Consider the following 12,640-nt stretch of genomic DNA (forward strand, 5'->3'; position numbering starts at 1 on the left):
AGGTAAACCTGAGATGGGTTTTGCAAGGCTAGCATCCCTGTTAGAACTTTAGGCAAGGACAATCATTTTCCAAACCAAAACACGTAGCTCATGATAACAAAGGATAAGCACTGCTGGAGGCGGCCAGCTCAGCCAAGACCTTAAACACCAGGACCTTGGAGCCCAGTAGCAGGAGCTGTGGAGGCTTCTGCCCTGAGGAGTGATGGGCCTAAGGAACAGCTTAGGAAAATCTGTGAGTCACAGCTTTAGGGAGCCCTGGAGGATAGGTGAGTGGAAGCTTCAAGGAAAGAGGCTGATAGCAAAGCCCAGTGGACAGGGAAGAGTAAGGGGTAAAGACATGCGGGATGTATCTCCCCACCCCAGCCATCCCAACCCCCCTCAACCCCTCAAGCTCCTGGGTTCCATTTTCACACTGAGAATTATGACTGTGGTCACCCGCCATTCCTTTCTCCATACGTCTGTCTCCTCTCCTCCTCTGAACCTCCCTCTCCCCAACAACATGCTCCAGCTTCCTGGCATTGCTTTTGTTAAATTGTAAGTTAGTTGTCAAAAGGAGTTACACCCTTGAAGTCCACCCCTGCATATACTATACTTCAATTTGTGTATATGGACACACAGGTTTATATATGTTCTCACATATTTATAATTTATATCTAACTTCCACACACATGAGGAAAAAACATGAAAAAATTATATAACGTACTTTTATTCAGGCCTATCCATTCCTTGGCAAATGACACAATATCTTTTTTTTTTTTTTTGCCAGTCCTGGGGCTTGGACTCAGGGCCTGAGTACTATCTCGGGCTTCTTTTTGCTCAAGGCTAGCACTCTACCACTTGAGCCACAGCATCACTTCGGCTTTTTCTATATATGTGGTACTGAGGAATCGAACCCAGGTGGCTTCATGTATACAAGGCAAGCACTCTACCACTAGGCCATCTTCCCAGCCCACAATATCATTCTTTACTTGAGAAGAGTTTGAAGCACAGGTTAGCACTGATTGGATTATGGAAATGTCTATAATCATCAAAGAAGAATCCTCAGAAGAAAATAGCATTAGTGACTAAGGACAAGTGTGTAAACGTTTTGGGAAACAATCCTAAGGTTATATAAATAAGGTAAGGTATTCCTGTTCAAAGATATTTCTCTGTGCATAACACGTACACATGCACATATGCACAGACATGTGTACATACATATACATGTATGCATTTACATGTGACACAATGCACATGCATTTACATATGTACACAAACACATGTACATGCGTATGCATATATGCACATATAGTTATGTACCCTGTATGTATGTACACATACACTTACATGTATATATGCACATATAGTTATGTACCCTGTATGTATGTACACATACACTTACATGTTTACAGCATGCATGCATATACTTTTTCACTGATTTATGACAGGTTCCCTCTGTCAAAGGCTAGAGTACCCTAGAGCTTTGCACTAATGTTTGCTGAAATAAAGCAAACCTCTGCCGTGCCTGCCTCTTTTTATCATTGACCATTGCTCTCAGGAGTTAATGTTTGAACCTGGCCATAAAGAAATCGACAGCCACTGACCTATGGCCAGTATTTGACTTGGAGGAAGCCCCCTATAAAACCACCAACAGTGGGCAGCTCAAGCAGCAGAGCTGTGGGTCCACTGTGAAGAAAGAACTTCATTGCCATCATGAACTTCACTGGAAAGTACCAACTGCAGAGCCAGGACAACTTTGAGCCCTTCATGAAGGCAATTGGTAAGTGCTGGCCTGAAAGCCAAGGCCAGGGTAAAGCAGTGAAGATCTGCTCCTACTTGAGTAGGCAAGGTCTAGGCAAGGTCTGATGTTGAGATGGGAGGAGAGGTGCAAGGTTAGATTGGAACTGGAGGGTGTTTTGCTGACTTTCATAGTCTCTTACCACTCCTTGTGCTATGACTGGACAGAACAGCCCAGAGACAGTGGAAATAACACTAAACTGGGGCCTGGTGTGAAGCCCGGTGTCATCTGGTGACCCTGTTCACTCACGTATGTGTGTTTCACTCTTGATACAAACAAATACTGACTCAAGGATAACCATATATCAAACACCTTGGGAGCAAATAATGACAAGTCCTATTTCCAAGGTCACCATTTAAAGACAGAAGAGGAAAACAAACAAACCAACAAAGTGTCCCCTAAGAAGTGTGAGTCTACCGGGCACTGGATATACAGCACCCTACTTGATGCTTACCACACACTGAATTGAGTTATATGGTTTCCTATTTTATACTTGAGGCAACCATGCCTGAGAAAGCTAGGTTAAATAGAACGACCAAGGCTACCTGGCAGGGAGTGTTCATACTGTGATTGAAAGCAGGCCCGGTCCCTGTCGCTCCCATTTAACCTGAGCACAGGAGGGTGGAGGGAGGTGCAGAAAATCTCAGGGGTGGTGAAGGCTGACCTTTGGAAGATGAGGCGTCCACTGGGACCTGGGGGAAAGAAGTGTGCTTTGGGGGGAAGGAGCCCCATGAACAGAGGTACAGCATGACAAGGGCTAGAATAGGAGGACTTGAAGGGCAAGCTGAGACCTCTAAGTCTCTTCTATAGACAAGTCACAGTGCTTCTGTGTCCTGCATCTTTTAGCCTGGCAACAAAAGTTCCTGCTGTCGGGCTGGGGATATGGCCTAGTGGCAAGAGTGCCTGCCTCGGATACACGAGGCCCTACATTCGATTCCCCAGCACCACATATACAGAAAACGGCCAGAAGCGGCGCTGTGGCTCAAGTGGCAGAGTGCTAGCCTTGAGCGGGAAGAAGCCAGGGACAGTGCTCAGGCCCTGAGTCCAAGGCCCAGGACTGGCCAAAAAAAAAAAAAAAATTCCTGCTGTCAATGCACAACACGTGGCTTCCATGATCCTCCGTTTACATGGAGGCAACAGATGTGCTCTGCAACTGGCAAAGCTCTATGCCAGGATGAGGAAATTCCTATACATTTCCCCTGACAGTTTTGCCTCCAGAAACACAGGCTTGCCTGGCACAACTGCACTAATTAGCAACAGTTCCCCTAACTGCTGCTTGAGTGACTTGATCCGGAAGACCAGTGCTCTGGTCCCCGCGGTATGAGGGATGAAATGCCCACATTCCAACAGCTGAACCATTACAAGAGAAGGGGATGGGGAAACAGGTGAGCGAGAAGCAGGGGGTCCATGGACAAAAGTCTCTTTGGGCCAGAGAAAGGTTCTTTTCATAAATTAATTAGTAGGATAGCAGTAGACCAGGCCACTGGCCACAGACCTTGGAGACAAAACTCTTGCTCCTCACTGGTCTCCAATGTCCATGGTCTCTGGAGACACATGGCACCCTCCTCTGTCCCTACATGCCACGGTTGTCTGTTTACCTCAGCCATGCAAATCCCACACATGCTGTCTGTAAACCTCAGCTGGTTCCTCCAGGTGTGTCTGATGACCTCATCCAGAAGGGCAAGGACCTCAAGAGTGTGTCAGAAATCGTGCAGAATGGGAAGCATTTCAAGCTCACCATCACCACAGGGTCCAAAGTGATCCAGAATGAGTTCACCTTGGGGGAGGAGTGTGAGCTGGAGACCATGAATGGGGAGAAAGTCAAGGTAGGAGTTGCTCTTATTCCACTACCTTCTGCTTCTAGAACTTTCCCTAGATCCCGGCCCCAGGGCTTTCTGCTCAGGGTTCATGTCTCACAATTCCCATCATGGATATCCCATCTTGAACTCACCTCTTAGATGAAAGAAGCAAGACAGCTTGAAAAGAAGCTTCTGGATTTCCCCTGGGGAAAGTTCCAGAATGCTCTGGCCCCCATACTTGAGCTCTCCCATATGGAGGATGTGGAGAAAACAAGCACAGAGTATGACTCCCAGGCCCAGTGCTTTCAGAATCCATCAAGAAGGGTTCAGCAAGGAGGAAGAGAAAAGTCCATGAAAACCCCTACCTGACCAGACAGCTACACCTCCAAGGGGCTCTGGCTCCAATTGGACAATAAGAGCCGGGCCATGAGCTATGTGAGAGTCTGGCACGTGAAGGAAACCCAAATGCTGTGGAGGTAACCGACTCTGCAGGCCATTGTAGCCAGCATCACAGAGCGCCATCTTCTCTCCCCCTCCCAAGACAGCTTCAAGCTCTGGGTTCGGCATATTTGCCAATTCCTCCTTTTTGATTGTTCTTTAATTCTGCTTCTCAAGATACATTACGGGCTGGGAATGTGGCCTAGTGGTAGAGTGCTTGCCTAGCATGCATGAAGTCCTGGGTTCGATTCCTCAGCACCACATACACAGAAAAAGCCAGAAGTGGTGCTGTGGCTCAAGTGGTAGAGTGCTATCCCTAAGCAAAAAGAAGCCAGGGACAGTGCCCAGGTCCTGAGTTCAAGCCCCAGGACTGGCAAAAAGAAAAATCCAAGTCAAGATGAATTTCAAAAGGGGAATGAATTATCTCGCTCTGCCCATGGTAAAGGAGCAAGTTATCATGGTTTTTACCATGGTCCTTTTCCAATTGCCCATTAAGGAGTCCAACTTTTAGCCTTGGCCAATGTCTTCTATGTTAAGAGTTTGTTGGTTGGTTGTTTTTGAGACTGTCTCACTATGTAGCCTAAGTGTACCTGGAATTTTCTATCCTCCTGTCTAAGAATCCCTAAATGCTAGGATTACAGGCATGCACCAACATGTCCAGTCCTGGCTGGGTTTCTTTACTTTTCCTGCATGTCTAAGGATTGAAAAAAGAATAGGAAATATTAGTGTTCTGGAAAGATCAATACACACCAAAGCGAACTATATGTTCTCTCACTGTGTCTCTCTCCATTAGATTTGAGAATTTGGATTTGAGGTCCAAATCTTGGGTTCCCTATGCTCATTTTGAGAGCATATACCACAAACTGCAACTCTCAGAAGGGAAGTTCTTAGGTTTTCTCCCGTTCTTAAATGCACCTCACTTCCATTTATAGTCTGAGGATTGGAAGGGAGGGGACTGGAGGTCTGGGGACAGAGCATTTTGGAGGTTGTGAGCTGAGGTCATGTGGAAAAGCCCAGCTCCTTAGTAAGGGTGTAGCTCCCTCCACAAACCTTTCCTCACAGGCCCATCTCTCTATCTCCTACAGACAGTGGTGAAGATGGAAGGTGACAATAAATTAGTGACAACCATCAAAAACGTCAAGTCTGTGACTGAACTCAACGGCGACACAATCACCAATGTAAGTTGGCGCTCTGTGGAGCTTCTAGTTCCCGGAACTTGAGGGGAGAGGAGAAGAGAATGTCACACAGGAGCTGTACCCGAACTTTCCTTCCGTACGCCTCTAACTCTCCATACCCCCTGGCAATTTCTTCAAGCACTCTCTGAGAATCCACCACCTGTCAGTTTAAATCTTCCCAACAACACAATTTTCTAAGTAGGGAAACTGAGGCAGTGAACAGCTGGGAACAGCAGAGCTGGGCTGCCAGCCACACTTGCTCACAACTCCCCTCCCAAGAGGGGGAGCCACTCGCGTTGTAGACAGTGGATTTGCATCCTCACTACAACCTCCAGTGGGTTTCCTCTCAACTCAACCACTGCAGCACCTGGAGGTTTCTTTTTCTTACTCTATCTTGAGGAAGAGGAATCTTTTTCTACTTCACCATATGAGCTTGAATTGCCTGGTGTCACCTGGGTGGCCTTCCGCTACCATTTTCTGAGTCAGCCACCCACACCCAGCACCCTTCCTTCTCCCCTCCTCGCCCTCTCTCCTCTCCCTTTTTCTCAACAACACCCATACGGGGAATTGTTTTATGGGCAGAGGCACAGGGGACGTGCGTGCGGAGTCACCAGCAGAGCTTGTCTTTTTCTGTCACTGTTGGGTAGCCAGAAGCCTCACACTCAGGCCAAAGTCCATTCAGATCCACAGAAAGCCACAATTCAAAGCCACAGAAAGCCACAGTTCAAAGCCACCGAGATCCCGTCTGCAGCCATCGGCCTCGTAGGGCCTCAGTGGCTGCTGGAGGACCGCTCATCCCACCCATGCAGCTCTGGCTCCCAAAGAGGGTTCTGTGTGCCCTCACGTTGGGCTGTTTTGTTGCTTTTCCTATTGCCTTTTTCATGACATCAGAAGAGGCAATAACCATAGCCTGTGGCTGCGCCTTACACTACCCAATGAGCCCTTATCTGCCCTACAAGACCGAGGTACCTAACAAATGCCGCTGCCCACTAGAGTTTGTAGATTTGTTTTGTGCCACTTTGGGAGCTTGAAGTGAGGATCTTGTCACCGTCCCTTTGCTTTTTTGCTCCAGTCAGGCATTTTACCACTCGAGTCAAAGCTACACTTTCAGCTTTTTGCTGGTTAAGTGGGAAGAAGAGTCCCATGGACTTTGCTGCCTTGGCTGGCTTCAAATCATGATTTTCAGACCTCAGCCTCCTGAGTAGCTGGGATTAGAGGTGTGAGCCACCAGAGCCAGTTCCCACTAGCACTTAGAAGGAGACTCCAATTCAGCCAATCTGTAGTGTTTTCCCCACAGATATGCTCTGCTATTTCTTCTTTCCCTCCCCAACAATATGCTTTAGAGTCACAAGGCAGAGCCCTGCTCAAGGAGGCTGTCACCGGTGGCTTCCTTCCACAGGGAAGAATGGGCGTCAACCACTAGACATGCAGTCTCCATCCCCACCCTGCATTTTACAACATAGGGAGCAGCGGGCATGAGCTATCCTACACCCAGTCCAGGCTACCAGATTTTAATGAACTCCACTTCGCTTTCTTCTCCTATCTTCCGAGAGGGAGTTGGGATCCAGGATTACATAGTCAGGTTGACTGACCCAAGGCCATCCAGCTGAGGAATGATAGAGCCAGGGCTCCACCCCAGCAATAGAATGGCTGTAAAAGCCGAAGAGTTCTTTCCTTCACTCTAACAAGCTGTGTCACAACAGCCAACTTGTTCCAGAGAACTAGAGGGATGCGGGAATCACCCCGCAACATCGACAACTGGTACATTCAAGTGTTTTTATATCCTTCGTTCGTAGCTTTGGTAGATAAATTACATGGTGCCCACTATGTTCCGGGCCAGTTGCTTAGTGTGTCCATGTATCTTCTCTTGGGTGTTCAACAACATACTCACGACATATAATAGACCTCAGTGAAGTTTTGAGGAATGGAGCTGGTACAGTGGTGTTGCTATAGTAACCACAGATGCAGAAAAGAATGAAGTATCTGGAAAGACAATTTTCCCTATGAGAAAATGAAATGGGAAAAAAGTGGCATGGAATTTTAAAAAATTACCCATCCTTCCTCCCATCTTATAGAAAATGGGGGTCTTTAGATTGCTCCACGTTAGCATATTTGGATGCTCTTGGGGTAACTTAATTATTCCTTCTTTTTTTTTTTTTTACAATTCAACATTAGATGAAAATTTTGTGGTTTTTATTTCTGGCTTTCAGACCATGACACTGGGTGACATTGTCTTCAAGAGAGTCAGCAAAAGAATGTAGACCAACTGCAACTCATCTTCTTTTACTGTGTAAAATTAATGTAGCAAAGTAAACTTTGTTTAAAAACTATTGCTTCTTCTTGGTAGCTTCTCATTGGTTGTACTGTTGGCTTTGAAAGTGTGTGTGTGTGTGTGTGTGTGTGTGTGTGTGTGTGTGTGTGTGTGTTACTGGAGATCAACCCCAGGGCCTCATGCTTTCTCGGCAAGTGTTCTACCGCTGAGCTACCTCCCCTGCTCTGCTGTTGGTCTCAACTAACACCTACAAACTTGGAATTGGTATCCATGTGCTTCAAGCTACCAGGTCAGGCCTGAAGGATGATTCTTAACCTGCATACAGACCTCAGATTGTCCACTCAGGTGTCCCTGACAAGAACCCAAGATGTGGCAGGACCTTTAGGGCGACTCCGCATGTTCTTTTTTTTTTTTTTTTGGCCAGTCCTGGGCCTTGGACTCAGGGCCTGAGCACTGTCCCTGGCTTCTTCCCGCTCAAGGCTAGCACTCTGCCACTTGAGCCACAGCGCCGCTTCTGGCCGTTTTCTGTATATGTGGTGCTGGGGAATCGAACCTAGGGCCTCATGTATCCGAGGCAGGCACTCTTGCCACTAGGCTATATCCCCAGCCCCCCCGCATGTTCTTTTTTTGATCAGCCACATGAGCAAGGAACTACAGCAGAGGATTTTCAGTGGACAGGGTATAAGAACACTGGGAAGAGATATTTTAGGTAAGTACGAATGGAAGCCAGTCTTTAGTGGTTGTAAAAAGAAATGGAGCTGGGTGCCAGTGGCTCATGCCTATAATATTAGCTACTCAGGAGGCTGAGATCTGCAGATTGCAGTTTAAAGCCAGCTCCAGCAGGGAAAGTCCAAGAGACTCTTTTGGTTGTTGTTGTCACGGGGCTTGAACTCAAGACTTGGGTGCTATTCCTGAGCTTCTGCACTCCAGGCTAGTGCTCTACCACTCTAATCCTCAGTGCCACTTATAGTTTTCTTGTGGTTGATTGGAGATAAGAGTCTCACAGACTTTCCTATTTTCCCAGGCTGGCTTTGAATCACGATCCTCAGATCTCAGACTTCTGAGTAGCTAGGATCACAGGCATGAGCCACCAGCTCCCTGCTCCAGGGGACTCTGATCTTCAATGAAGTACCAAAAAAGCCAGAAGCAGAGCTGTGGCTCAAGTAGAGTGCTAGCCTTGAGCAAAAACATCTCAAAACAGTGTCAAGGCCCTAAATTCAAGCCCTAGGACAGGTACATAACACACACACACACACACACACACACACACACACACACACACACACTAGCAAGGAAAATCAAATAAAACTATACAAGTAGAAAAAAAATATTTGGCTATGAAGATTATGATTCAAGAGCCCCCAGCATGTTCATTGACTGCATTTTAAAGAAGATGGAAAGTACCAAGAATCCAGGATGGGGAAGGAATAATAATGGAACTAGGTCTCAAGGTGGTAGGAGAGCCAGGGGTCCAGGGCAGAGACAGGTGAGATTTGGAGGGAAAGAAACCTCCATCCCCTCCGCCCCCCCCCCCCCCCCCGCACCATTCTACTGGTCCAAGAGGGAAGGAGAGGAGGAAGAGCACAGTCCTAGAACATCATTAATGGAAGACAACACATTTTAGTATGCTGGAAAAAATGACCATGAACATGATAGAAAGACAAGGAGGTAGGCAGAAAACAGAACAACAACAACAAAAGAACAAGATGGCTTGGAAGGAGGTGTTGTATTTTGGAAGAAGAGTGATGGTAAGGATGCGCCAGTTGGATCTTGTGACAAATGTCTGTGCTCTCTGTGCCTGAAGAACGGAGGCTGAAGCTTTGTATCCTCAAAGAAGAACCAAACGTCATATAAATATGCTTCACAGAAGTGTCCTGTTTGCAGGAATTTCATTTAGTGGCAGGATTCAAAGGAAGAAATTAATATCTTAGGGGCTAGGGATATGGCCTAGTGGCAAGAGTGCTCGCCTCATGTACATGAGGCCCTGGGTTCAATTCCCCAGCACCACATATACAGAAAATGGCCAGAAGTGGCGCTGTGGCTCAAGTGGCAGAGTGCTAGCCTTGAGCAAAAAAGAAGCCAGGGACAGTGCTCAGGCCCTGAGTCCAAGGCCCAGGACTGGCAAAAAAAAAAAAAAGAAGAAGAAGTTAATATCTTAGGCAGAGATAAATAGAGGGCTCGGTGGGATCACTTGACTTTAGAATGTTAGAGTGAGCTCTGGGATCAAAGGTAGCCCAAGATTATATAGATGTTTTGGTGACATCCCCACGTAAAAGACTTTGCTCTGGTCTCCCCCAAAACACCGATGAGAAATTGGGGTCCCAGAAAATACAAGGCCATCCCTGGGATTGGTCGACTCCCAAGACCTTCCCTTCTCCAATGCAAATCCGCCTCCAGCAGTGAAGACAGATTGGCCACACCCCTGAGGAGATCCTAACCCAGGTGGGCAAGTGTTTTCTAAGGAGAAGGGCAGAAACCCTCAGGGCACAGAGAAAAAGAAATGAAGGGAGGTAATAACTATTCCTTGCTAACAATGGAGGCAGCAATGATAACAACCACTGTCTCAAGTAAGCAAGGGCCAGTTCTTCTGGGCCACGGTCATCAGGTGTGTGTGCTTCCGTGTTTCTCTTAGCTTCGCCCTGAAAAGTCTTTTCAGTTTTGCTAGGAATGAAAATCCCAGTAGGCCACTAAAATCCTACATCATCAAACTCTTAGATTTTTGTCCAAGTAGCCCCCACGTGACAAGAGTCACAAGGCTTGGGGATGACCGTGAGGAAGGTCATATTTGTGTATGTTCTAGAATGATTTCTATTTCTAAAATCTTATTTGGCCTTGAAGTTGAGGCCTTGGGTAGTTTTGAAAAGGCCACCACCAATTCATGCAGCATCCTGAATACATTTCAAGTCTGAGTAGAGCCCAAGTGGCCAGACAAGCCCACTCATACCCCATGCTGCCGAGGAAGGGCGAAGCATCCATCTTAGTGTCTGATCTCACCTTCTCCAGAGCATGGAAGAGCACAGCCCCACAGGCAGCCACACAGAGGCAAGCATCCACCTGAGACTCCAGGAGCCTGCCAGCCCCAGCTCAGATGTTATCCCTTCCGTGATAGCTACACTGTGTCTCACACACACACACACACACACACACACACACACACACAATCATGACCTCCTTTGCATCCCTCTCTCCATACAGTTCATTGCATTTAATATGATACTGTGTTTTCATTGCTTACATTCTGCCCCACCCCCATCCAACTGCATTCGGAGCTTCTTTATGAGATGCTATACCCTTGTACTCAATAAATACATTAGTAGGCAATGTTGGGCTGGGATGTGATTGAGCTAAGTTGAATTGAAATGGGTTGAACTCACACAAGATGACAGTGGGAAATTCAGGGCACTACATTCCCACAGCCACAGGTTGAGCAGAACCCTGACTTCCTCGCTGCAGAGACTCACTGCCCCAGCATCTCAGGAGTCTCCAGCTCCCCAGACAGATCGCCCCACCCCCAACAGCTTCTCATTGCTTCTTATGGAACAGGGCTGGGGCTGGCTCGTTGCTGGGCTCCGCCATGACCTGCATGGGCTGGTTGTTCAGGGCAGCCTCGCGCATCTTGTGGTACATGAATTCGTTCTGGCGGAACATGCGCAGCTCCATCTCTGTCTGCATCCGCATTCCCTGTGGGACATAGGTACACCATAAGCAGTGTGACAAACTCTCAGGGCAGGGTCCCTGATCTACCTTGCAGTAAAGCCCTCCCAGCCACTGAGATTCATCTCTGCTTCTTTAGAATACACACACACACACACACACACACACACACACACACACACACACACACGTCGCAGTGTGTTTTGGCAGTGTGTCCGTTTTTGTTAGGGAGAAGGGGTCAAAACCCCCAAGAGAGCAGCTGGAGGGATTGTTTGGGGCAGAGAATGTTTATTCTCAGAAACTGTCAAGTGAGCACCTCGATTTGAACCTCAGATCCTGTACTTATTGGTTCTGGGACCTCAAGCCAATCATGTAATCACTTCAGCCTTGTTTTCCAAGAGAACGGTGAGATTCCTTTGTGCCTTACAGTAGGTTGGGAGAACTATACTGTATAGTACACGTACACAAATCCTTTTCCCCCATTTGACCATTCAACTAGTCGTCAAATATGGTCATCATTTTGTTGCTGAGGATTCTACAGAGGTTAAGACTGACAAGATCACTTTGGAAAAGCTCAATCTATTGGAATAAAGTTAGTCATCTTTGCCTCTCTGCCCCCTACTTGGTCCTCCTATCCCTTTTGAGAGACTAATGTATGATTTTCATTTTATAGATGAAGAAACTAGAGATCTGAGAAGCAAAAGGATACAAAGACCAGAGTTTCATACTAGTTCTAAATGTAGTCACTCTTCAATTCATGTTCTACAAACATCTGTCTGCTTTCCCTGGGAAACCACCTGGGAACAGCCTTGTCACTCTCCAACCAGCCAGCCCTTCAAAGCACAAAGGGAGCCCACGCTACTTACAACTGGGTGCCAGTGGCTCAAACTTCAGATTTTAGCTACTCAAGAGGCTGAGATGGGGGCTGGGAATGTGGCTTAGTGGTATTGTGCTTACTTAGCATGCATGAAGCCCTGGGTTCGATTCCTCAGCACCACATAAACAGAAGAGGCCAGAAGTGGCACTGTGGCTCAAGTGGTAGAGTGCTAGCCTTGAGCAAAAAGAATCCAGGGACAGTCAGTGCTCAGGCCCTGAGTCCAAGCCCCAGGATTGGCAAGAAAAAAACCAACCTGGGCAGAAAAAATGTGATAGATTCCATCTCCAAAATAACCAGCAAAAAGCTGTACTAGATATATAGCTCAAGTGGCAGAATACCAACCTAGCAAGCACTTGGCCCTGAGTTCAACTCACTGAACCTCACTGCAATCCTTTTAGGTTCATCCATTCTATATTTGCAAAATCACAAGGCTACACAATTTCACAAGCTGATATTCAGTCCTTTTTTTCTGTTTATTTGGAGGGGGGTTACTTTTAATTTTTTTCTTAAGTAGTTGTACAAAGGAGTTTCCTTTCATTATGTCAGTTTGTAAGTACGAAGCATACTGATCAATCCTGATTATCTGAGCCTATGATCACCAAATGTTTTCTAATATAGATGGCCAATGGAGCACACATACATCTTCTT

At 46.9% G+C, this 12,640-nt stretch overlaps 2 protein-coding genes across 4 annotated transcripts in view; one reads left to right on the plus strand and one right to left on the minus strand.

The window, feature by feature from the left end:
* The first annotated feature begins 1,640 nt into the window (after positions 1-1,640).
* Positions 1,641-7,535, plus strand: Fabp1 (fatty acid binding protein 1). Its single transcript, XM_048353550.1, has 4 exons — positions 1,641-1,759; positions 3,431-3,603; positions 5,100-5,192; positions 7,400-7,535. Exons 1-4 carry the CDS (start codon positions 1,693-1,695, stop codon positions 7,448-7,450), a joined length of 384 nt encoding a protein of 127 aa, XP_048209507.1. The 5' UTR covers positions 1,641-1,692; the 3' UTR covers positions 7,451-7,535.
* A 2,044-nt stretch (positions 7,536-9,579) lies between these two features.
* The window catches only part of Smyd1 (SET and MYND domain containing 1), a 31,281-nt gene continuing 28,220 nt past the window's right edge, over positions 9,580-12,640 (minus strand). For 2 of the 3 annotated variants that reach the window (XM_048352526.1, XM_048352527.1), the window contains one exon: positions 9,580-11,142. In XM_048352526.1, coding sequence (XP_048208483.1) covers positions 10,984-11,142 — 159 coding nt within the window. In that variant the 3' untranslated portion in view covers positions 9,580-10,983. The remainder of the gene's footprint in view (positions 11,143-12,640) is intronic. The other variant, XM_048352528.1, reaches the window with a different exon arrangement.

This window comes from Perognathus longimembris, chromosome 8 (assembly GCF_023159225.1).
Source record: "Perognathus longimembris pacificus isolate PPM17 chromosome 8, ASM2315922v1, whole genome shotgun sequence".
Classification (NCBI taxonomy): Eukaryota; Metazoa; Chordata; class Mammalia; order Rodentia; family Heteromyidae; genus Perognathus; species Perognathus longimembris.

Bases quoted from the DNA above. Each gene is read 5' to 3' on its own strand.
- Fabp1 (XM_048353550.1), top strand. From the start codon at position 1,693: ATGAACTTCACTGGAAAGTACCAACTGCAGAGCCAGGACAACTTTGAG. The intron at 1,760-3,430 runs GTAAGTGCTGGC...TGGTTCCTCCAG, and splicing joins GCCCTTCATGAAGGCAATTG to GTGTGTCTGATGACCTCATC. The intron at 3,604-5,099 runs GTAGGAGTTGCT...TATCTCCTACAG, and splicing joins TGAATGGGGAGAAAGTCAAG to ACAGTGGTGAAGATGGAAGG.